At 39.4% G+C, this 26,630-nt stretch overlaps 1 protein-coding gene across 3 annotated transcripts in view; it reads left to right on the forward strand.

Annotated features, from left to right (window-relative positions):
* sesn1 (sestrin 1) overlaps window positions 1-20,369 on the forward strand; it is a 26,680-nt gene extending 6,311 nt beyond the window's left edge. For 2 of the 3 annotated variants that reach the window (XM_020515317.2, XM_048596912.1), the window contains 9 exons: window positions 5,688-5,753; window positions 6,077-6,277; window positions 11,871-12,053; window positions 13,412-13,666; window positions 13,974-14,121; window positions 14,991-15,106; window positions 16,199-16,389; window positions 16,472-16,616; window positions 18,989-20,369. In XM_020515317.2, coding sequence (XP_020370906.1) covers window positions 5,688-5,753; window positions 6,077-6,277; window positions 11,871-12,053; window positions 13,412-13,666; window positions 13,974-14,121; window positions 14,991-15,106; window positions 16,199-16,389; window positions 16,472-16,616; window positions 18,989-19,075 — 1,392 coding nt within the window. In that variant the 3' untranslated portion in view covers window positions 19,076-20,369. The remainder of the gene's footprint in view (window positions 1-5,687; window positions 5,754-6,076; window positions 6,278-11,870; window positions 12,054-13,411; window positions 13,667-13,973; window positions 14,122-14,990; window positions 15,107-16,198; window positions 16,390-16,471; window positions 16,617-18,988) is intronic. The other variant, XM_020515318.2, reaches the window with a different exon arrangement.
* The last annotated feature ends 6,261 nt before the right edge of the window (window positions 20,370-26,630 follow it).

The raw sequence follows: 26,630 nt of genomic DNA on the forward strand, positions 1-26,630 counted from the left end.
CTCCTCTGATGCCGCTTGGCCTGCTGTGTTCATCCAGCTCTACACCTGGTTATCTCAGATTCTCCAGCATCTGCAGTTCCTACTGTCTCATTTGGGCAAGTTGGGAGCGTTCTGTATCACACTCTTGACATGTGCCTTGGAAGTGGTAAAGAGGATTTGGGGAACTGAAAGTGAGACATTATTATAGAATATCCAGTTTCTGACATGGTTTAGTATCCATAGCATTTGGGTAGCTACAAGGTCTCTATTACCTTTACTACATCTATCATGCTTTTGTATTCTTTTTAAAGAAAGACTGATGGTACATTAGTCCATCTACATACTTCATAATAAAATATGTTTCATAATTGCATTAAGAAAATTAATCAAATGTTTTTTTTCAGGTAGAATAATTTGCTTCTATAAGGAAGCTCCACCTCCAGCTTGCTTCGTCTAAATGCTTTACTTTATTACACTGAGGCCAGTACTGCTATTTCAAATAAGAAATAAATGTGTCTGTTATAAAGTACGGGACTTTGTAGACTGCTTAACATTTAATTACCCCTGTAATAATAAAAAATATTTGAGGCTATTCTAAACTTAAAATTGAACTAATGATTAGTTCTACATGCCTGACAAAATTTTGCTAAAGCCTATGCACTTTTATCTCTGCTACCAGCTTATGATATTTTCCAGTCAACCTATTCAGAGATGTTATTGCACATCTCTGGAGCAGGTGAGACTTTAATCTGGGACTCTTAGTCTAGAGATAAGATGCACTACCACACCACCACCACCACCACCAGAGTCCCTCAGAGTTTCAGCAAACTCCAAGCATACAAGTAAATTGGATTAATGCATTGTCAAAAAATAGGAATAGACTATGGTTGAAGAAAGATGTACACTGAATATTTAATTCTCCTTTCCAGTCCATTCTCTCCCCTCTGTTAAATATTCAGTGCATTTGTGACAAGTATGATGATTTAAAAGGTCTTAATACTGCCAAAATGATGATTTTCTTGTGGGATGTGGGTGATTTTTTTTGCCTAATCCTTCTTCATCTTTTAAGGAAAAATCAATGATCGTTTCACGGAATAATTTACCGGAATAGTGGCATTGCTGCAACAAAAAGCAAAGCTTTTAGATAATGAAGAAAGTTATTGTGAAATTCCTGTATACAATTACACTATCGTATCTAAAAAAAACTTACTTCATAACTGCATTATGGAAATTGTTTTATGAAATTGGTATGCATTACTTTGTTAAAAATAAATGCCTGAACCATGGTAGATGAAATACAACCAAAGGAGATCTTCGAGTTACAGACTGTGACCTTGTAGCCCATGGAAACATAGCCCATTTAGCCCTGTATGAACTTGTATGTATCTTACTTCCAATTACTGACCTTTGATTCTTTCATGCACTTGTCTAAAAAAGAAATTTTTTTTTCTTGACTATTTCAAATCTCAATTGAAAAGCTTGGTAAACTTGAGTTAGGTGGATGTATTATCATCATCATCAAATTGTTCCACCCTTCCCCTAAATAACACACCCTTACACAATTAATACATTAATTAATATTGCCACATTTCCATTTCTAAGGAGATCAGATCGGACTGCCAGAGGTGGTGGCAGTCAACCTATTTGAGTTACTTTTTCTTTGTAGTCAAGCTCTTATTTTGTGCGGTACCCTTTACCATTTTCTCAAAATGATAAAGGCAGAACAGCGGACTTTTTCTATATTGACTTCAGCAAGGCGGTTGACAAGGTTCCAAATGGTAAACTGGTTAGCAAGGCTAGATCACATGGAATCTAGGGACAGCTAGCCATTTGGATACAAAATTGGCTTAAAGGTAGGAGACAGATCGTGGTGGTGGAGGGTTGTTTTTCAGACTGGAGGCCTGCGACCAGCAGTGTGACACAAGGATCAGTGCTGGGTCCCCTGCTTTTTGTCCTCTATATAAATGATTTGGGTGATAATACAGGAGGATTGGTTAGAAAGTTTGCAGATGACCCCAAAACTAGTAGTGTAGTGGACAGCGGAGGTAACCTCAACACAATGGGATCTTGATGGGATCTTGATCAGATGGGCTGTGGATTGAGGAGTGGCAGATGGAGTTTAATTTGGATAAATGTGAGGTGTTGCATTTTAGTAAGGCAAACCAGGGCAGGACTTGTATACTTAATGGTAAAGTCCTGGGGAGTATTGTTGAAAAGAGACCTTGAGTTGCAGGTTCATAGTTCCTTGAAAGTGAAGTCGCAGGTACACAGGGTAGTGAAGAAGGCGTTTGGTGCGTTTGCCTTTATTGGACAGTGCATCGAGTATAGGCATTGGGATGTCATGTTACGGCTGTACAGTACATTAGTTAGGCCGCTTTTGGAATAATGCATTCAATCCTGTCTCCCTGGTATAGGAAAGATGCTGTTAAACTTGGAAAAAGTGCAGAAAAGATTCAAGGATATTGTCTGGATTGGAGGGTTTGAGCTATAGGGAAATGCTGAATAGCCTTGGGCTATTTTCCCTGGAGCGTGGGAAGCTGAGGGGTGATCTTTTTATAAAAGGTTTATAAAATTATGAGGGGCATGGATAGGGTGAATAGCCAAGGTCCTTTCCCTAGGCTAGGGGAGTCCAAAACTAGAGGGCATAAGTTTTTAAGGTGAGAGATTTAAAAGGGGCCTAAGGGGCAACTTTATCATGCAGAGGGTGATGTATGAAATGAGCTGCCAGAGGTCATGGTGGAGGCAGGTAGAATTACAACATTTGAAAGGCATCTGGGTGAGTGCATGAACAGAAAGGACTTAAAGGGAAATGGGCCAAATGTGCAAATGAGACTAGATTAATTTAGGATATCTGATTGGCATGGACGAGTGGACTGAAGACTCTGTTTCCGTGCTGTACATCTCTATGACTCTGACTCTAAATGCCTTTTGGAAATCCAAGTATACCACATCCATTGATTTCCCCCTTATCCACAATGCTTGTTAATAAATTAGTCAGAGCATGAATTACCTTCGTCAAAACCATGTTGACTCTGCTTAATCACATTAAGATTTTTTATGTATCCTGCTATAACCTTTTTAAAAATAAATTCTAGCATTTTCCCTTTGAAAGATACTAGGATAACTGTCCAATAGTTTCCTGCTTCCAGTCTCTCTCCTTTCTTCAATAGAGGAGTTACATTCACTCTCCTCAAAACTGCTGAGACCTTTCCAGAATCTAGGGAATTTCAGCAAATTATGATGAATGCATCTCAGCAGGCATTTCTTTCAAAACCCTGGGACTTGTTAGCCTTTTGTTCTAATAGTTTTCTTAGGTATCCCTTCCCTGAAATGGTTATCTGTTAAGGAAAGGCTGGACAGGATGGACCTATAACTGTTGGAGTTTAGAAGAATGAAATCTGATCTTGAAATATAAAATTTTGAAGGACCTAGACAGGGAGGATGTTTCCCCTTGTGGGAGAGACTAGAACTAGGAGACACAACTTAATAATAAGGAATCTCCCATTTAAGATGGAGATGAGAGAGGTTTGTTTTCCTGAGGGTTGTTAGTCTCTGTGTTCTCTTCCTTAGAGAACAATGGAGGGAATTAATATTTGCAAGGTTGATTTTAAATTCTTGATTTACAAGAGTCAAAGGAGAGAGGGTGAGAAAAGAAAGTAAAGTTGAGGCAACTGGATCAGCCATACGTCTATCAAATGATGGAATAGACTTACTGAATGGTTTACTCTGCTCCTAGTTCCCATGTTATTTGTATTTAAAATATGCCAAGACTATTTACAGTCAAAAATAGATGACAAAATAAATTACGTATTGTCGTAGACTGATGTAACAATTGAGGCATTCGCATGGGAATTGTATGATTATTTGGTTAGAAATGGCAGGGAAATGGCAAAAAGGCAGGAGATTGCCATTAGATAATAGAAAGCAGTGCAGACATAATGTGCCAAATGGCCTCTTCCTGTGCCGTAACAAATGTGAGATTCTGTGGAAAGAAGTCCAATATGTCTGCATCAACTCTTTCAAAGTATTTCAAAGAATGAGGATGCTTCTCCATCCTTGCAAATCTTTCCTTTTCAAACCATATGTCAGTTCTTTTTTGACAGTTACCATTGTATCTGCTGGCCTAACTGTCCGCTTGTCTTTAGAAGGTGGGATAAGCCATAGGTTACTTGGCGTTTCTTGCATTTCTAAAGACAAATAAATTGCTCGTCCAGTCTAGACCACTGTCATTTGCTGGTCACGGCAGCTCTTATTTTTTGACCCAAATCCTTTCCTTTTTTTTCTACCACTGGTCTCAACTAAATTGTTTCACGTTATTTAATGCAGACGAGTTTAACCCATGAATTGATGTGATGTTTTCTTCTTACTAAATTAAGTTGTTAGGCTTAACATTGAGGGACTTCAGTTACATGGGTTGGTTGAGGAATCTGTGTTGTTCTCCTTGGATAAGAGAAGGTTGAAAGGAGATTGGATGGAGGTGCTCAAAAGCATGAGGGATCCAGACAGTAGAAAAGAAGGAACTGGAAGAAACTGGCTAGGGTTCGAGAACCAGCATACACAGATTTAAAGTGATTGGCAGAAGAACCAAAGATTATGTCATAGGTTTTGTTTTTATACAACTTGTGGTTAGGATATGAAATGTATTGTCTGATGATGTAATGGAGGCATGCTCAATCCTGGCTTTCAATAGGAAATGGGACATGTACCTGTAGAGAGAAATTTGTAAGTCTGGGAAAAGAGCATGGTTGTTGGACTGGCTGAATTGCTCTTTGAGAAAATTGACATGATGGCTTAAATGGCAGCTCTTATGCTGTAAATTATTCTATTTCTATATTTATGCAAACTTGTGTTGCTGCAGTGTTGAGTGGGGGGTGGATTGACAAGTTTTTACCTTGTAAATATTGCAAATTGTTGCTGTCTGGAATAAAGTATTAATTATTGTTTTTTATTGAGTTATTAGCCTCCTTTTTTTTGAGCACTATGCTATGGTGTAGTGGTTACAGGTGCGTCAAGATTTTACTGATATTTTGTGCTGAAGTAACATACTACAGTTGACAGATGTTGAACCACTTGCCTTATTTCTAAGTAGTTATAATTTAACGGATGCTAGGTATCTCAACTGATCATTAAACAAGGAGCAAGAAGAACAAAACAAGGCTGTCTCAAAGCAGTTCAGTTGTTGACACAGTAGTTGTAGAACTGCATGTTCTCGGCACCAGGCCAATTAATGTATTGGAGCAGTGCCACAGTCAAGAATTGCAAATGTTTTTTAAATCATGCAATCTCATTTATATAAAACTTCAGTATAGCTTTGTATTGTGTATAGATTTGTCCCTGTCCTTTATTGTGGTGAGTTGTAGAAAAGATACTGTGAAATTATGTTGCTTCAGTGAGTTTTAATCTCGCGCTAGGAAACTACTTGAACAATGTGTTCTAGGCAGTGGGCCAAGTTGCTTAAGAACATTCAGCCCACAGCTAATCCAGTGTTCGTTTCAGTGAGACTGTGGGGTTATCAAAAATAAACATATCACTAATTCTGTGGTTTTGATACCGTTTGTACTAACTTGTTTTCTGTTACCCACTTAAATGGATAAATCTAGGGCAAATTATTGATGTTTTGTTCCTAGTTGCAACCAAATTTACAACAATTAGAAATAGTAAGCTGCGTATCTTTATTATTAAGTCAATAAATCTAAGTCTCTTTCTAGGAAATGGGAGTGAGAATCCCCAGGCCTTTGGGTCAAGGACCAAGTGAATTTATCCCTGAAAAAGAAGTAAGTATGTTTCTCTAGCAATTGAATTTTCATCTTTTTAAACTCAAATCCTTATGCTGTATGACTGTATAACTTGGAAAGTGCAACAATCCATTCAGTCCCAATGAACTATGGGCTGCTTACAAGTATACAATGCAGTAGTTCTTGTCAGAATGAACTGTAAAATCCCTATAGCCAATTATTTGAATGTCATAACTATTTAAATCTGCGTCCACTTATTTTCCTCTGTAATCTGAGTGGCACCAGAAAAGTTTTTCTACCATGTGTTGATGTGAATACAATGGTCAATGTGAATGTGTGTGAAAATTTGTATTTTTAAACAGATCATCCAATTAGGAAGAGAAGATGCGGAGACGCGCCTATTATTCATTGAAGCATTTGCTACTTTGGGTCGTCTGGACAACATCACCTTGTTGATGGGATTCCATCCACAGTACCTTGACAGTTTTCTCAAAACTCAACACTACTTGATGCAAGTGGATGGCCCATTGCCGTATCATTATCGACACTACATTGCAATAATGGTGAGTTCCCTCAGTAGCATTGTTCAGGTTATGGATGAATTGTACAATTTGTTAATTCATCATTATATGCCTAGAAAAGAGCATAATTAATCCACTCCTTCAAAGTAATGAATTCAACAGAAGGCCAGGTGTAGGAATACTTTACCCATAAAGTGTGAAAGCAAATGTTGACATGCACATGATCAAAAATTGCATAACTGTGTGATTTTTAAAATTCTTGTTTTGTTTCCACATTCCTCCATGGCCTTACCCCTCCTGTCTCTGTAATCTCCTATGCCTCCACTGCTCTGATAAATCTGCACTCCTGTCATTTGAGCTTTTATGCATCCTTAATTTTAATCCTGACATTTTTGCTGACTTTACCTAATGTTACCTAAGCCCCCAAATACCTTCTCTGCACCTCTCTGCCTCTCCACCTCTTTTTTTTTTTCCTCCTGTAAAGCACTTTTATAAAACTTATTGTCATGACCCACAGGAGTGGTGCTGAAAATAAAGTCCCACAATTCCTGGAGTAGGAAATGTTAAGATTTAATGAAACTACCATGTATCCCAGTTTGCCTCTGACTCATTGCTACCCAGGATAAAAGCTAACCTTGCGAGGTTTCTTCGGTGAAATAAAGGAAAATATTTACTGTAACAATCTTATCCTTAACCAGAACAGTAGTAGAACAGGATTTCAAATTTATTTTCTTAAACTATATACCCATTTTAAAAGTCACCACATGCACACGTGACGCATACAGACACAAACATACATAACACACCAATTTTAAGAGGTGGGGAAAAATAGTCAGGGCAATATACTTCAGCATCACCAGCTTTTTTTTTGGAAACCCACAAATCTCAACTAGCTGGCTTGGCTCAACATTTCTTTTCTTCAATAATCCCTCATTGTTTGCATGTGGTGATCAATCTTTATTTCACTGGTTACTAGGCTGGACCTTTCCATGTGTGCTTTAGTATTCTTCCCCTCAGCAGCTCTGAATGCAGTTTTTCCCTATTTTTATGGTGGAGAGTTGGAAGTCGAATTTTTAGAACAAGGGAGCAGAGAGAGTGATGCAGTTATCTTCTTGCCTTGCTGTCAAGTTTTATTCCCATCATTGAATCTGAGTTAAACTGTAACATGACTAACTGGAGGATTTTTGCTATGCTGTGCTCTCCTTAACTCAAATTATCGAGCGCCAATTGAAAAACCAAAGACTGTCTCTGGGCAGAGTTGCCCTGAAAGCACAGGTGGGGCCACTTTGGTTGGCTTCAGTGTCCCCAACTTAACATTGTTGCATATGCATTGGTTAGTTTTGCAAGCTGCAGTTTTTCTTTCTTTCGTTTAAAAGTAGTGGCCTTTGTTTCTCATTTTCAGTCTCTTGCACCACTGCTTTGATCAAGCTTTTGGTCATCTGACTTAATATTTTCCCTATGTGATTTGGAGTCATATTTTATTTTATAATGTTCCTGTGAATCGCTTTAGGATGCTCTGTATGTTGAAGGTGTGGTATAAATATGTCTTTGTATGCAGGCTACACTTTGCATGGTTTAGCTATTTTCCAAATACTATGATTGTGGTTTGCTTCCTGATAATGCTGATAGCTTAGCAAAATGGCACATGGGGCTAAGTGACTTAATTCTCGGCTCCTTTTTCAGTAATCTTACTGCTTCTAGGGCTTATAGTGATGAGGACTGGTTTCTTTATGTCTCTTTACTTTTTTGGATCCATTGTTTTGGCCTTTCATTTTGTTTCTACTTGTGGGATTGATGACATTTTCCTGCACAGTATCAAAGATCTAAATAATTCTGACTTCCTTACCAATACCTTGGATTAGTACACAAAAGAACAGGTTTGTTGCTTCAGAATAGGCTGTCAAAGGCCTTGCGGAGTCCTTGTGCTGGGCCTGCCTACTTCCTTTGCTTGTGGGATGCATTTAAAGATTTAAATGCACTTGGTATTTGATTCTGCTTTAGCGGGTGCTTCACATGAACACTGTAGCTGTCAACTACCTAGGTGGCTTCTTCTGTTTGCAGTGCTGCAGCTTAAGTGATGTGGGAACTCTTAAAAGTCATTCTCACCTTTTTCTTAATTCTTTGGGTGGGAAGTCGGAATTTCCAGCTGTGCAAATCCTGACAAAAATTGATTGCTTAGCTTTCTTTCCACTTGGACAGTTTCCTTGCCAAAAGCTAGCAATCTGCTTGAGTGCATTTTGTTTTTTATAAACTTGAGCGTGAAAAAATGGTTTCAAAATTGCAATTTCTACCACTTAAAAATGTTCACTTTTAAACAGGCAGTTGCTTGTATCTGACAAATGCAAGTTCAGTACCTAAAAAGTAAGATGAGATTTGTTTATTTATAAATCTTTAAGCAATATGATGTTTGTGTTTGCAATGCATTATCGTTCATCTTTTTTGGATGTTTGGTTCCACATTTATGAAAGCACATAAAGGGCAAAAGGCTATTGGCACATAAATGCAGTTTGTACAGTTATTTTTAATCTACTGAATTGTGCCATTTTCCATGCATATTAGTAATGCAGACTCGAATGTTATTTCCTAATATTTGAAAGCAAAATTTAGTTAATTTTGGATTTTGGTACAAGAATTTCACAACAGAGCACAATGTGTTTACATAGAACATAGAACAGTACAGCACAGTACAGGCCCTACGGCTCACGATGTTGTGCCGAACTTTTACCTAATCCTAAGGTCTATCTAACCTCCACCCCTACCTTATACTATCATCCATATGCCTATCTAATAGCAGCTTAAATGCCCCTAATGAGGCCGACTCCACTACCCTCTCCGGCAATGCATTCCATGCCCCGACCACTCTGAGTAAAGAACCTACCTCTGACGTCTCCCCTATATCTACCTCCACTCATTTTAAAACTATGCCCCCTCGTAATAGCTACCTCCACCCTAGGAAAAAGTCTCTGGCTGTCTACTGTATCTATACCTCTGATCATTTTGTACACCTCTATCAAGTCACCTCTCATCCTTCGTCGTTCTAAACAGAAAAGCCCTAGCTCTCTCAACCTTTCCTCGTAAGATCTTCCCTCCGTTCCAGGCAACATCCTGGTAAATCTTCTCTGCACCTTTTCCAACGCTTCCACATCTTTCCTGTAATGAGGCGAACAGAACTGGACACAATACTCCAGATGTGGCCGAACCAGGCTTTTGTATAGCTGGAGCATAACTTCACGGCTCTTGAACTCAATCCCTCTATTAATGAAAGCTAACACACCATACGCCTTCTTAACAACTCTATCCACCTGGGTGGCAGCTTTCAGGGAACTGTGGACATGAACCCCAAGATCCCTCTGTTCCTCCACGCTGCCAAGAATCTTTCCGTTAACCCTGTATTCTGCTTTCAATTCTGTCCTTCCAAAATGAATCACCTCACACTTTTCAGGGTTAAACTCCATCTACCACTTCTCAGCCCAGCTCTGCATCCTATCAATTCCCTTTGTAACCTAGAACAGCCCTCCGCACTGTCCACAACGTGACCCACCTTCGTATCGTCCGCAAACTTACTAATCCACCCTTCCACTCCTTCATCCAAATCATTTATAAAAATCAGAAATAGAAAAGGACCCAGAACAGATCCTTGTGGTACACTACTTGTAACTGAGCACCATGTTGAATATTTTCTGTCCACTACCACCCTTTGTCTTCTAAGGGTCAGCCAATTCTGAATCCAATCTGCCACATTTCCCCCTATCCCTTGCTTCCTTACCTTCTGCATAAGCCTACCATGGGGAACCTTATCAAACGCCTTACTTAAATCCATGTATACCACATCCACTGCTCTACCTTCATCCACGTGTTTGGTCACCTCTTCAAAGAATTCAGTAAGGTTTGTGAGGCATGATCTACCCCTCACAAATCCATGCTGACTATCACGAATCAAACTGTGCCTTTCCAAGTGATCATAAATCCTATCTCTCAGAGCCCTTTCCAATAATTTGCCCACCACTGACGTAAGACTAACTGGCCTGTAATTTCCGGGGTTATCCCTATTCCCTTTTTTGAACAAGGGAATGACGTTTGCCTTTCTCCAATCTTCCAGCACTATACCCGTGGACAGTGAAGACGAAAAGATCATCGCCAAAGGCCCTGCAATCTCTTCCCTCACTTCCCATAGAATCCTTGGATAAATCCCATCAGGCTCGGGGGACTTATCTGTCTTCAAGTTCCTCCAAAGTTCCTCGTACATCTTCCTTACTAACATCGACCTCCTCTAGCCTACCAGCCTGTTTCCCACTGTCCTCCTCTACAACTAGGCCCCTCTCAGTTGTGAATACCGAAGAAAAGTATTCATTAAGGACCTCTCCTATCTCTTTAGGCTCCGTGCACAAATTCCCTTTACAGTACTTGATCGGCCCTACCCTTTCTCTGGTCATTCTCTTATTTCTCATGTACGTGTAAAAAGCCTTGGCGTTTTCCTTGATCCTATCTGCCAAGGTTTTCTCATGCCCTCTTATAGCTCTCCTAAGCCCTTTCTTCAGCCCCTTCCTGGATAACTTGTATCCCTTTAGAGCCTTTTCCGTTCCTTGTTTCCTAAACCTTATACAAGCCTCCTCCTTCCTCTTAACCAGTCGTTCGACCTCTCTTGAGAACCAAGGCTCCCTCACTCGACCGCATCTTCTCTGCCTGCTAGGGACAAACCTATCGGGCACATGCAGTATGCATTCCGTAAACAATCTCCACATTTCAATAGTGCTCTTCCCTGACAGCATCTGTTCCCATTTTAAGTTACCCAGTTCTTGCTAACAGAATTGTAATTACCCTTCTCCCCCCCCCCCCCCTCCCCCCCCCACAATTATAAACTTTACCCTGCTGTATGTACCTATCCTTTTCCATGACTATTGTAAAAGTAACTGAGTTATGATCGCTACCGCCAAAACGCTCTCCTACCAACAGGTCTAACACTTGGCCCGGTTCATTGCCAAGCACCAAATCCAAAGTGGCCTCTCCTGGTGTTTGTGTATCTACATACTGTGTCAGGAATCCTTCCTGAACATGCTGGACAAAATCCGCTCCATCTAAACTATTACAACCAAAATGTTTCCAATCAATATTTGGAAATTTGAAGTCACCCATGACTACAACCCTGTGACTTCTGCACCTTTCTGGTATCTGCCTCCCAATCTGCTCCTCCATTTCTCTGCAACTATTAAGGGGTCTGTTTAAAAAAAAACCCCAACAAAGTGACTGCTCCTTTCTTGTTCCTGACCTCAACCCAAACTGACTCTGTAGACATATCATTCTCGAATTGCCTTTCAGTAGCTGCTATACTCGCCCTGACTAGCAATGCCACTCCCCCGCCTCTTTTTCCACCCTCCCTATTTCTTTTAAAACATCTAAATCCTGGAACTTCCAACAACCATTCCTGTCCCTGAGTTAACCAAGTTTCTGTAATGCCACAACATCGTAGTTTCTTAGACACAAACTTTGTTTCTCTATTAGAATCTATTTTCAGCCTTTTCAGTTTTGCTAAAACTAATTTTGTGCTAGTTAGTATTGTTTAGAGAGTAATTTCTGATTTATGCTTTTTGATAAAATTTCATGCATCTTAAATGTTGGACTTTGGCTTTATTAACAGGCTGCAGCTCGACACCAGTGTTCATATCTTGTAAATATCCATGTTAGTGACTTTCTCCAAGTTGGTGGGGATCCGAAATGGCTAGCAGGATTAGATTCTGCCCCTCAGAAGCTTCAAACTTTAAGTGAAGTAAATAAAATTCTTGCTCACAGACCATGGCTTATTACCAAAGATCATATTGAGGTGAGTAAGAGTCTGAATTCAGTTTATGCTTGAATCTATCTCTCACCCCGGCCCCAACCCAAAGACACATTTGCAGCTTTCTGGCCCTCAACAGTATCATTAATATTACTCATTCCAGTCAGAACGCATACCCTTTGCACAGGCTGACATCTATCAGATTGATAATTTCTTTATCTGTCTTGGTGTCCACATCTCCTTGCATTGTGTGTCCACCTGTATCCATTGATAAGACAAAACTGCCTCTGCCTCCCTGCTTCAGTTTACTTTCTCCAATATCTTAGTCCTGTAACTACCCTTGTTTGAGATACCCTTCTCGTTTGTGATTCTCTTTCCTGACAGTTTCATTTCAGTTAGATCCCTTATGTTCTTCTAACCCCTCAACTTCTTGGTACAGCACCCAGATTTGAAGTGTGGATGGTGTAGGACTTTCCACCAAATATGGTCAAAAACCTTATGAATAAAATCACTGAGAGAATTTGTATTAATAATGCAACAGAAGGGCAAGTATTTGCTTAAAACATCAGTGTTGAAGACATGGCTTCGTTTCAGAATGGGATTAAAAGGAAGAACAATAGAAATTCACAGCTCGGATTCCAGAACTTTAAGCCTCTTATGGTTGAAAGCATGTCGACCACGTTATGCCAAAACAAATGAGTGATGTATGAATCCAGTTAGAGGAAGAAAGAGTTCTTTAAAGTGTTGTAGTACTGAGGGGAGTGCTAGTACAGAGATAGGGAGAGGTGAGACCGTGGAGAGATTTGTACGTGAGGATGAGTATTTTAATTTGAGCATTCTTCGAATCATGGCCTAATGCAGTGGTATAGCAATGTAGTGAACAAGACTTAGTTTTAAGTTAGGATATGGATAACAGAGTTATGGAAAAATGTTAAATTTATGGAGAGTGCAGGATGATTGTCTTTTTGAGAGTCTGGAAGAATCAGAAGCATGAAGAGGGTTTCAGGGTCGCCTCTCTTTCTTAAACTAATTATCATTCTCCACCTATATCCACACTGTCACCTTCGCTAGAAACATTAACTGATCATAGAATGCACTGAAGAATAAAAAAAAGTTGTACATTCTATCTTATGTAGATTTGATTTCAAGAATGAGAGAACCTAATGTATTTTGTATCAAATATTTCAAAACTACTAAATATAATGGAAAGATTTAACTGTGTTTTAGTGTCTATTGGCTATATAAATATATTTTCTGGAAAATGAAACCGAAATATCATAACTTTGACTCACTTGTGAAGAGATGCAAGTCAATTTAGAGGAATCAAGGAAACCTGAAAAAGTTTGGGGCGTGCGAGAATGACGTGAAGCTATTATTAGCATAATTTCTTGTCTTTATTACAGAAACTCCTAAAAGCTGAGGAACATGGCTGGTCATTGGCTGAGTTGGTACATGTAGTTGTGCTGCTCACACACTATCATTCTCTTGCATCTTTCACATATGGCTGTGGTATCAACCCTGAGATACATTGTGATGGAGGCCACACCTTCCGACTCCCTTCTGTTGGTCGTTGCTATGTATGTGATTTTACAAATGGCAATGATGTTGTGGAAGACCAACTGAATGGCCAAGAAGGAGGCAAAGTAAGTTCAAAAATGGTAAGTCCATTTTCTTATTGTATGCAAATGACCAATTGAAAACTCATTTTAAATGATGGACTTGTACAATAAAACCTAAATTAAAACAAATTGCCTTTTCATGTAAATTTTGGAAACATTAACAATACAATAGTCTTTTCTTTCCTTAATACAATTTTGCATAAAGGCAGTTGTAATGAAGGTTTAAAAAAAAAATATCATGACCAAACTTAGTGATCTGGGCTGCAAAATGAAATGCTATTGCATAGAACCACCATTTACTTGAATCATGCATGCAATCATCTTTAGAAATATTTGTCTTTAACAGGGCACAGAGACTATTTGTGAGGTAGAAACTCTGATGAAAAAAATGAAACAGCTGCAAGAATGTAGAGATGAAGAAGAGGCAAGCCAAGAGGAAATGGCAACACGATTTGAGAGGGAAAAGGCAGAAAGTCTCTATGTAGCACCAACAGGTGAGAATAAGATAGTTGTTTTGAAGTAATACAAATGTTAATTTGTCATCACCTCATTTAAATATTGTATTTGCAATTAATTCTGGGGTACAGCTAAACACGGTACTGAAGATGTTTACTCAATGTAGTAATGTTACTGAACTAATCATCCAAGCACCCAGAATAATGTTCTGGAATCTGGCTTCATATTTCACCAGAGCAGCTGCTGGATTTTAAATTCAATTAATAAATCTGGTATTGAAAGCTAGTCTCAGTAGTAGTGACCAGGCACTATCATCAGCTGCCATGCCTGCATGTAACTTCACATTCATAGCAATGTAATCCCATGAAAGAATAAATCATCAAAAATGAATGTAGAAAATGATAATAAGATTGTTTTTGTATACACTGGTTATAAATATTTGGAGCAAAATAAGGAATGTGCTCTTTATAGAACCAAGGTTTTGCCTATAGAATACCATTAAGTATATTTTATTTCCAAACTTCCTTCCTCCTTCTTTGCATCTGGAGATTTAGAGACATTTCTTCTTATGAAACAATAAGACATAGGAGCAGAAGTAGGTCATTCACCCCAACGACTCTGTACGACCATTCAGTGAGATCATTGGCTGACCAGATAATCCTTAACTCCACTTTCCTGCATTTTCCATAACCCTACTATCTTTGTTAGAAAATACTGGTTGAGATGTGTGCAAATTATTCTTTTATTTCGTTTTAAATTTTTAACATCACCTGTAAAATTCCTGTGTATGTTTACTAATAGAATAAAGCTTTAATACTCGTGATTTAAAAGCTAGATGATGAAAGTCTGCAGTATTAATTGAGGAATTAAATGATAACATCAGTCTCTGTTTTCCTTCCTACCCAAGAAGGTGAAGAAGCAGTGGATACAAGGGATGTTTCTCGCCATTTTGAAGACCCAACCTACGGTTACAAAGAATTTCCCAGACAGGGCGAGCAAAATGTGCCCACATTTCGAGCTCAGGTGCAATTCTACATTTTTTTTTTTTTTCTCAATTTGATTTATAGTATGCTAGTTTGTTGTGCCACAGAGTTTTAGGACATGAGCCTGTGTTCATAATTTGTCAGTTTAGTCATATAACTTGAATGAGATGATGAACAAAGACTAGCTTGCTTTCTCCCTCATGGAACCTTTCCCTATAAGAAAGAATAGAACAGAAATCGAACTACACTGAAAACAACTTTAAACTTGCCTTGTGATGCTTTTCTTGTTCGTAGTTGTGAGGGAGTGTTTTAGAGCATTAATAATGGACAGTTATTGAACTGTATGAACATAAGAGTTAGGAGTAGACTATTCATCTCTCTTGAGCCTGTGCTGCCATTTAATAGGGTTGTGGATTACCTTATTGTAGCCTCACTCCACTTTCCAACCTATGCTTGATACCCTTTAGTCTACTCTTGTTAGTCAAGAATCTGTCTACCTCTGTCTTTAAAAGAGCCAATCACCTTACCTTCAATGGTTTGAGGTAGAGTTCCAAAGGTGCTCAATCCTCAGAAAAAAAATTAAACGAGCGACTCTTTGTTTTTAAGCTACGTCCCTTAGTTCTAGTCTCTCCGGAAGGGGAAACATCCTTCCAGCGTCAGCCTTTCACATCTCTCAAGGCCTTGTGTTTCAGTAAGGTCATCTCTCACCTAAGATGATTAAATTATGAATGATTTCATCGTGCTGTGCTTTGGTGCTGCTTGCAGTTATTCGTAAGTGTTGACATAGCACAGTGGAATGATGCTACTGCAGAGGACTTGGACTGGGTGACATATAAGATTTCTAATGCAATGAGGTGAGCTGGCCTTCTTGCGTTCATAGTGACCTCCAACTGATTCAGCAAGAGGACATGATGACATCTTGTTACAATAACAGATTTGTGATAGGTCGCTTTTATTTTACTGTCAGCATTATTCACCAATCCAGAGTGGTCAATAGAGTATTGTTGTTACTGGTTAAACCAGCAGTCCTGGACCCTGCACGGATATTTGTTCTGTCATTAAGTTTCTTGCTAATTGGTACTCATTTATGAATTGCTGATACTAGATTTTTAAAATTGTAATCTTTTCGCAGGATTATACTTGGGAAGATCACGGGTACTCCCTTGTTAACCGTCTTTATCCAGATGTTGGACAGCTATTGGATGAAAAGTTTCAGATAGTTTACAACCTGACTTACAACACTATGGCAATGCATAAAGATGTTGATACATCAATGCTCAGACGAGCTGTCTGGAACTATATCCATTGCATGTTTGGAATAAGGTCAGTTTACAAAAATTTCTGTACATTCCCAAAATTTATAAAACTATTCCATGTACTAATGTTATCAATTTATTTGTGACAGATATGATGATTATGACTATGGTGAAATTAATCAGCTGTTGGATCGAAATTTTAAAGCTTACATAAAAACTGTAGTCTGCTGTCCTGCAAAGACTACAAAAAGAATGTATGACAGCTTCTGGAGACAATTCAAACACTCTGAGAAGGTATGAAGGCTTAAGACGGAAATTGAGTATTTCTTAAAAAGAACCAAAATTTTGTATATTTTACAAGATGTCTGATTCCTTCAGTGCTACACATTTCTCCAATATGTTGCTTCAATCTTAGAGAATGAATAATACACCATAAGATGTACCAGTGAGGTGGGCCATTTGACCCACTGTCTGCTCTGCCATTCAGTGAGATTGTGACTGATCTGATAATCCTCAATTCCACTTTTCTGCCTTTCATCCACCCTTTAATCCCTTACTAATTTTAAAAACCTGGCAGTTTTGACCTCCAGTGTTCTTAATGTCTCTGCCTTGACAGACATCTTTGTTTAAAAAAATCCAGAAATTCCTCTTCATCTCTGCCTTAAATAGGTTACCTCTTACTCTGAGATTATGCCCTCTGGTCTGTACCACAAGGGGGGACAAACTCTCAGCATCTCGCCTGTCAAGTCCCCTAAGAATCTTGTATGTTATAATAAGGTCGTTGCTCATTCTTTAAATTCCACTTCTTTTAAACTACAAACCAAATTTATACAACCTGTCCTCAGAGGAAGATCCCTCAATACCTGGAATCAACCTAGAGACATTCTGTGGACTGCCTTCAATTGCAATATATTTTTCCTTAGATATGGGGACCAAAACTGTTCTCTGTATTTAGTTGTGATCTAACTTGTGCCTTGCATAGTTTTAGCAAGCCTTTTCTCTATTTTTATTTCCTATTCCCTTTGAAATAGCCATTCCATTTGTCTTCCCTATTATCCACTGAACTTGGATGCTAGCTTTTTGTGATTCGTACACTAGGGCCCCCAAATCTTTGTGTTGTAGCTTTCTGTAGATTTTCTAGATTAAATAAAACTCGGCTTCTCTACTGTTCCTGGTGAAGTGCATAACTTCATGTTTTCACATATTATTTTCCATCTGCCAAATGTTCGTTCACTCATATAACCTGTCAATTTATCCCTCTGTAAACTTGTCATCCTCGCCTTTTGTCTATCTATTATTTTTTGTTTTCTGTAAATTTTCTGATAGTATAATCCCTGACCCCTATAGTGCAGCACCAGTTGCCAACTGGAAAATGCCCCTTTTACCCTAACGTACTCTTCTATTAATTAGGTAATCCCCTATCCATGCTAATATACTACCCTCAATGCCATTAGCTGTTAAGTAGCATTATGAGCAGTACCTTGTTGAATGCCTTTTGGAATTCCAAATACCTTGTATTCACTGGTTCCGCTTTATCTATTCTTTTGTTACTTCCTCAAAGAATTTTGTCAGGCATGATTTCCCTTCATGAAGCCATGCTGACTCTGCTTGATTCTATTGTGTATTCCTGAAAGCTGTGCTATTTCTTTCTTTATAATAGACTCTTAACATTTGCCAGTGACACATTATGGTAACTGGCCTGTAGTTACCTGTTTTTATTTTGTCTCACTCCTTTTTTTGAATAAGGGTGTTATATTGGCAGTTTTCCTGTCTTTTGGAAAGATTACTCTAATGTTTTCACTGTAGCTATTTCCTTTAAAATACTCAAAGGTCTAGTGGTCAGATCAGCCTTTAGTTTCCCTGATACTTTAGTGAACACTATTTTGTTGCTTTTAGTCCTTTTGATTTATTTCTAATACAGTCCTCCCTTAAAGTCTACATGTAAAAGTAGTCTTTAATTTTAGCATTGTAAGTTTTGTAATGTTGACTTTAGTGGAGACATCTCAAGTTCCCACATAGTTCCCCGTAGCCATCATAGCATGGTATTTATCTTCTGAGATTTTAAACCACATCTTTCTGGCAGGTTTCCGGCAGGTTTAAATGTAACATCCCCTTTCAAATCAACTTTAATATTTCCAAAGAATAGCTGTAACTGCTAGAACTCTGAAAAAGTCTTGGTCTTACAATTAGTTAGCACTCTCCTTTAACTCTGATAAAATTCTTCCAGTGGACTTGAGGCAATACCTTTGGTTTAGGGATGAAAATCTCTCACCAGGAATTCTCACCCCATTTCATTATGCAGTGATCTCTACTTGAAGTTTATATCTGAACAACTGGTGAGGATGGATTTGCGTCAAATGGCCTACTGACATGCTTTAAAATTTCATATACATAAAAATGAGCAGCTTTTATGACTCTGGGATGTCTGAGGCATGTAACTAATATGGCATTTTCTAAAATCTTGGCAGTGTTGACTGATAGTGGCATTGGGTTATGTCAGTGTATTGATCTACATTGAGTCATGTCTTTCACCTTGAGTTCTGAATATAATAGGAAATTCTGAATTGAATTGCCTCATTTAGTGTGAAATTGTTCTTTTCCCACAACTTTTTCAATTGTCGCTTTTCAAAGGATTTGTTTTTAAAACATGTTTTTCCTTCCTCTAGATTCATGTGAATTTGCTTCTTATGGAAGCTCGAATGCAGGCAGAACTTCTTTATGCTTTGACAGCCATTACACGATATCTAACATGAAAAGCCTGCACTTTCATAAGCATTGATTCTCATTGGAGGAATTGCCGTTCATTTGAACCAAAATAGGCAAGTTATCCATAAATTCCAATGTGCCATAACACACATCATGAGAAAAGTGTTACCTGTTGGTGCACAGTGGCTTGCCTGTAACTCCCTGGACCTTTCTCCAAAGGAGCAGAATGGAAGACTGTGAAGAACCAATGTGCAACCTGAGTATTTGATCATCTGTGTGTGTTTTGACAACACAAAATAATTTCTAACACTTTCAATGATTTGCAGCAATGCAACAAGCTATATGCTTTTGTCTTTTTAGACTAGGTTATAATGTGTGGTTGCAGTAGGTAACTGGAGTTGGAGCATTTAAAAAAAAAAAAAAAAAAAAAAAAAAAAATTGGGTTCTGGAAGATTTGTACTGTAAGGACCTTTTCTATAAGTTGGAAGTTGTTAGTGCTGCTATTCCTGTCAGTGGTTGCTGCAATTGCTGGCTGGCTGTGTTAAGACTATCAATCTGAATACTGCAGCTACCTGAGCCTGTACTGTGAACTCCAGTGATGAGTTACAGTTTGAGATACTGTACTGACATTTATAATTGTTAGAATTCTAACACATCGCTGTATAATTTTTGGAATATGCAAGTATTTCTATAACTTGTATTCTGCTGTAAACATGCAGTGTGATGTTTTTTACATTTGTTTCAAAAAAATGGTGTAGTAGTGATAGGATACAATTCAGTTTTACCCAAAGTATTGTCTTGAGACAAATGTATTTTGAGTTTCTGTCTTCCTTGCAAAACTTACACACTGTAATGCTTTGTGCATGTTTTGTATTACAGTTGATGTTTATAGCTATTGCTATTTGTGAGAGAAGGTTCTGTTACCCTCTAGCACGGTGAAAGTTTTCTGTTACTAGTAGCTTTGTCCAGAAGCATGACTCTAGGTGACAGGGCAGCAGTCTTTAGAATTACAGCACAAAAACCTAATCGTTTTTTAAAGTGATATTTTAACCATCGACAGCTTATCTAACAAAGCTGGAATTATTTTGTTTACTGATGACCAGTACTTGATTCAAAATATCAGCATGAAGTCTTTTCTGTTTTCATAGGTTTTTCATCAACTTAGTGGTTGTAATACAAAATATTAAACTTGTTTTTTAAATAAATGTCATTATTGACATTTCCAATGAATGAAATTGAATTTGTTGCCAATAAATCTGTTCCAGTAAATTACCAGAATATTACTGTTAATATTTAACAGATGCAGCAAGTTGTCTCAATTAAAACTAATTTTGAATTGTGTAGAGTAGCATTTGGAATTTTTTTTAAAATCACAGTGGAATTGTAATGTTTAGGAAGTCATTATATACAGCAGAACTTTTCTCATCTGAGGACACTTGTAACCAGCAACTATGAAAATGTAGTTCATGAGCAATGAAGATGGTGGCTCCCTGGTTAACCAGGGACCTGTTTTCAATTCCAGCCTCTGGCGACTGTCTGTGTGGAGTTTGCACATTCTTCCTCTGCCTGTGTGGGTTTCCTTTGGGTGGTCCGGTTTCCTTGCATAGTCCAAATATGTGCAAGTTAGGTGGATTGGCCATGCTAAATTGCCCCTAGTGTCTATGGTGGGAAATGCAGAGATAGGGTAAGGGATGGGTCTTGGGATGCTTTTTTGAGAGTTGGTGTGGACTCGAATGGCCAAATGGCCTGCTTCCCCACTGTAGGGATTCTATGAACTGTGGGAACATCGCTCCACATGAATTCAAATAGGAGAAATCATGAGATTCTGCTGGTGCTCCCTTCTCAAGCTTCTGAAAAAAGTTTGTGGAAAGTAAAATGATTTGATCCGAAAACTCTCTTTCAAGAATTTTTGTTCTACAAGCCACAAACTCGTGACCAACAAAGATCACCATTGAAGGCTACTCATTTATGTACAATGAAAGTCAGGATGAGATTACTCAGATGGAAAAATTGAGACTGCATTTCCATGATCCCATAAAGAAGACAAAAGAAATGTAAAGTGAGTCAAGGGTGTGTTGGGCTGTGGGGAGTAATTTAAGCTGAGGAGGGTGTCTGGGACTAAGACCACCATGCTATAGATGAATCTGTGGAATTTTAATCTGTTAAATTGGACTGTCGCACTATATTTTCATTACACAATTACAGCCTGAAATTTCTTCTGCCAGCTGTGTACTATGTTTTGTGGAACCTACAACCTAGCCCAAACTTAATGCAATGCTGCTATTTGGAATTGGACTAAATAGATTTGCACTTTGGGTGGAGAATAGAAGATTAGATAAACTTTTCCTCCAGATCTTTGTCCAGAAACAGAAACTTCATTTTCTGTGGTTTATTCCACATTCACATTGGACTTGGTTTATTTTTAAGGATAGGATGGGTAATGGGTTAGTTCTTGCTCACACAGCAGAATGGTCTGCTGTAAAGAGGAAGCGTTTGGTGTGTTGGTAATATCACTGCACTAGTAATCTAGTATCCCAGTCTAATGTTCTAGTGACGTGAGTTCCAATCCCACCTTGACAGATGGTAAAATTTGAATTCAATAAAACAAAATCTGGAATTAAAATCCTGTCAATTAGTGACAATGTCACCGGAGTTGTCATAAAAACCTATCTGGTTCACTAATGCCATTAAGGAAAAGAAAACTGCCAACCTTACCTGATCAGGCCAACGTGTGACTCCAGACCCACAGAAATGTGGCGACTCTTAACTGCTCTCTGAAATGGCCTAGAGAACCAATCAGTTCAAGGGCAAATGGGGATGGGCAATAAATGCCAGCCTTGCCAGCAATACCCACATCCCATGAATGAATTAAAGAACAAATCTTTACTCTAGAATTTGTTTTCTCACTAATGGAGATGAAATGTGGCGCCCATCATTTGGAAAATGTTTGGGGGTTTGAATCTGGGATTTGAATTTTTTTTTAAAAAAATCTGTATTAAAAGTTCAACTATGACTGAAACCATTGTTGATTATCATAAAAACTTGTGGTTCACTAATGACCTTAAGAGCAGCAGTTTTCCTTTCCTAATCTGGTCTTATCAACGTGGATCCATGTTTGCAGCAAAGTGGTTGATTTTTGCCTGTCCTCTGAAATGGCCTAGCAAGCCGTTTAGTTGTATCAAAACTGCTTAAAAAGTCTCAAAGGAATGAAGTTGGTCAGAACACCATACACTAAAAATGACAATGGCTAACCTCTTGACCCTGCAAAGTCATCCTAACTAACATCAGGAAGAAAATTGGGAATAGTCGAGCAACAGCCTGACACAGTCATATCCATAGAATCATTTCTTACATAATGTCCCAGGAAATCATGTAACCATTCCTGGGTATGTTCTGTCCCATTAGCTGGACAGACCAGTCAGAGGTGGTACAGTGATATATATTTGGAAGAGAGTTGTCTCAGGAGTCCACACCCCATGAAGTGATTTCACGTCAAACACGGCCAAGGAAACCTACCCACCCCTGGCAATCAGTTGTTGAATCAGTGCTCCTCCAGGTTGAACATTGCGTGGAACAAACACTGAAGTCCCTGCCCAGAGTACACTCTGTGCCATTGTTACCCTCAATGTCCAACATCAGGAGCACCTCTACTGATGGAGTTTGTAGAGTCCTAAAGGACATAACTTCAACTGAGATTGTAGTAGGTGGTGAGGTGAAAACATGCTTGACAAACCTGCAATGTTTTTTGAGAATATAACCAGCAGAGTTGGGGAAACCAGTGGATGTGGTTTACTTGGACTTTCAGACGTTCCGTAGAAGTTTAGCATGTAAAATTAAAGCACATGGGATTGGGAACAGTGTGCTGACATGGGGAACATCTATGCATAGAGAACTGGCTGGCAGCCAGGAAACCGTACGTATGAGCTTCAAGTAGTTGCCAGTAACCAGTGTGATACTGTAGGGGCTAGTGCTTGGACCCCAGCTACTAACAATATATTAACAATTTAGAGGAGATAACTGAATGTAATAGCTCTAAGTTTGCAGACAACACAAAGCTGGGTGGGAGGGTGAACTGAGGAGGAAGCAGAAATGCTTTAGTGTGACTTGGACAAGTTCAATGAGTGGTAGAAATATAATGTGAGGTTATCCAATTTGGTAGCAAAAACAGGAAGCCATCTGAATGGTGATAGATTCGGAAAGGGCTGGTGCAATGAGGGCTAGGTGCCCTTGTATATTAGTGGCTGGAAGCAAGTACATATGTGCTGCAGTTGTATAAGGTGTTGGCATGACCTTATCTGGAATATTGTGTGCAGTTTTGGTCTCCTTATCTAAGGAAGGAAGGTTGGAGGGAGCACAACAAATTTACCAGGATAGCAGGACATTTGAAGAGAAACCAGATCAGTTAGAACCATTCACTGGAGTTTAGAAGAATGAGAAACCTCAAATTCTAATGGAACTAGATAGGGTAAATGCAGGAAGGAGTTCCCCATAATCATAGCTTCCCTACAGTGTAGAAGCAGGCCATTCAGCCCATCGAGTCTATGCCAGCCCATCAAAGCAGCCCACCCAAATCCGACCCTATCCCCGTAACCCTACGTTCCCATTGGTGTCAGCAAACGGATCCATTGCAGAATGGCAGGACAAGCTCAAGGGCTGAATGGCCTACTCCTGTTTCTATGTTCAAAAACGGAATTTGTTCCCCGACTTGTTTCAACTGAGGTACATGTTTCAAGATGTAAATATGTCATTAGAACATTGAAGTAGTGTTCTAATGAAGGAAATGGGAATGGGATTCCAATAATATTGTGCAAAGTGGATTCTAGGTCAGCGTTCCTAAGATTCAAACTTTAATGTTAGTTTTTTTTTAAATGAATTGGGAAGTGCCTCAGTATCTCTGTGGCCTTTCTTGCAAGTTCGCGTTGTAGCTTCCTCTTCTCCAGGACATCCTGATGAATCCTTCTCTGCCGCTCTTCCTCCATTCTTCTTCTCCTCCTCTTGTCTGACCTTTCCCGTTTCTTCAGACTTGCCCTTGACTGTCCCTATGTATACAGGAAGGCACAGGCTCATTTCTTTTTGTCTCTAAGTTCTGATGCCTGAAGGGAGCACTGAAAGTTTGGGTGAAATCGATTTCAATTGCTGCTACCTGTCATTTTAGGGTTGCGTGCCTCCTTCAGGTTTGTTCGATTTGTTCTCATCTTCATCATCTACAGCTTGCTGGAGGAGGAGGAGGAGGCTCTATAAATATTCACATTCTGTGATAGAGGATCCCGGAACATCAGTGCATATGATAAAGCTGAAGCATTTGCAGCACTCTGCAGCCAGAAGTGTCATGTGGATGATTCATTTCTGTCTCCCCTGGAGGTTTCCAGTATCATACAGCCAGCATTCAGCCAATATGATTCACTCCACATGATACTAAGAAATGGCTGACGATGCTACAAAGGCTGTGGCAATTGTACTGCAGATCTGTGCTCCAAAACAGGCTGCACCCCTAGCTGAGCTATTCCAGTACAGCTACAACACTGACATCTACCAGATGTGACAGATTGCCCACATGTATACCCTGTACACAAAAAGCAAGACAAATTAAACCTAGTTAATTACCATCCTGTCAGTCTACTCTCGATCATCGGTAAAGGAAAGTAAGGTAGCATCAACAGTGCTACCCAGCAGTACCTGCTTCGCAATCACCTGTTCACTGTCACCCAGTTCGGGTTCTGCCAAAACCACTCGACTCCTAACCTCATTACTGCCTCGGTTCCAGAATGGGCAGAGGAGCTGAATTCCAGAAGTGAGGTGAGAATGACTGCCCTTGACAGCAAGGCCACATTTGATGAAGCATGGCATCAAGGCATCATCTCAGCTCTAGGACATCTTTGCGTGAGTTCCTCAGGGTAATGTCCTTGGCTGAAGCTTTTTCAGCTGTTTCATCAATGATCTTCCCTCCCTCATGAGGTCAGAAGTGGGAATGTTTGCCAATAATTGCATAATGTTCAGCACCATTCACAATTCCTCAGATTGAAGCAGTCAAGTGCCGCAAACCTTGGACAATATCCATGAAAAGTGGCAAATAACATTTGTGCAACACAAGTGCCAAACAATTACCATCTCCAATGTGAGAAAATCTAATGATCGCCCCTTGAAATTCAATAGCATTACCATCACTGAATCCTGGATGTCATCACTAAGTAAAAACTGAAGTGAACTAGCTGTGTAAGTACTGTGACTCGTCGAACAGGTCAGAGACAAGGAATCCTGCAAAAAATAACTCTCCTCCTTAATCCCAAAGCCCTGTCCATTATTACAAGACACAAGTCAGGAGTGTGATGGAATACTCCCCACTTCCCTGGATGAGTGCAGTTACAATAACACTGGAAGCTTGATACTATCTAGGACTAAGCAGTGCGCTGGATTCGCACCACATCCACAAACTTCATTCCCTCCATCACCGATGCTCGGTAGCAGCAGTGTGTACCATCTACAAGAAGCACTGCAGCAATTCAACAAGGCTCCTTCCAAACCCATGACCACTACCATCTAGAAGGTCAAGGGCAGTAGACACATAAGGATACTGGCATGTATAAATTTCTCCCTCGCTGACCTGAAAGTATATTGCTGTCCCTTCAGTGTTAAAATCCTGAAACTCCCCAATGGTATTGTGGGTGTACCCACACCAAAAGCACTGCAGTGGTTCAGGAAGACAGCTCACCAACACATTCTTGAGGGCAACTAGGGATGGGCAATAAATGCTGGTCCAGACGCATCCCATGAATAAATGAATGGTGTAGTCTCCTTCTAAACAGCTGTAAGTGTCATGATCATCAGCATTTTATTGAACTCACAGGCCTTCCCTTCCCACAACATCACTTCTGTTTCTCGTTGTGTCTTTAGGTGTCCAAAGTGATCGCGATTAAATGTTACTAGGATACAGAGTCATACAGCATGGAAACCGACCCTTGGTCCAACTTGTCCATGCCGACTAGGTATTCTAAACTGAACTCGTCCCATTTGCCTGCATTTGGCCCATGTTTCTCTAAACCTTTTCAATTCAGTACCAGTTCAAATGTTTTTTGAATGTTGTAATTGTACCCATCTCTACCACTTCCTCTGGCAGCTCATTCCATATTCACACCAACCTCTGTGTGAAAAAGTTGCCCCTCAGGTCCCTTTTAAATACTTGCCCTCTCACCTTAAACCTATGCCCTGCAGTTCTGAACACCCCTACCCTTGGGAACAGGCCTAGGCTATTCACCTTATCTATGCCTCTCATGATTTTATAAACCTCTATAAGGTCATCCCTCAGCCTCTGTCATTCTAGGAAAAAAAATCCCAGCCTATTCAGCCAATTCTTATAACTCAAACTGTCCAGTCCTGGCAACATCCTTGTAAATTTTTGTTTGTACCTTTTCTAGTTTAAAAACATCCACCTTATAGCAGGGCGACTCGAATTGTACACAGTATCTAAAAGTGGCCTTACCAATGTCTTGTACAGCCACAACATGATGTCCCAACTTCTGTACTCAATGCTCTCACCAATGAAGGCAAGCGTGCCAAACGCCTTCTTCACTACCCTGTCTACCTGCAACTTCACTTTCAAGGAAC

This window comes from Rhincodon typus, chromosome 5 (genome assembly GCF_021869965.1).
Source record: "Rhincodon typus isolate 14 chromosome 5, sRhiTyp1.1, whole genome shotgun sequence".
Classification (NCBI taxonomy): domain Eukaryota; kingdom Metazoa; phylum Chordata; class Chondrichthyes; order Orectolobiformes; family Rhincodontidae; genus Rhincodon; species Rhincodon typus.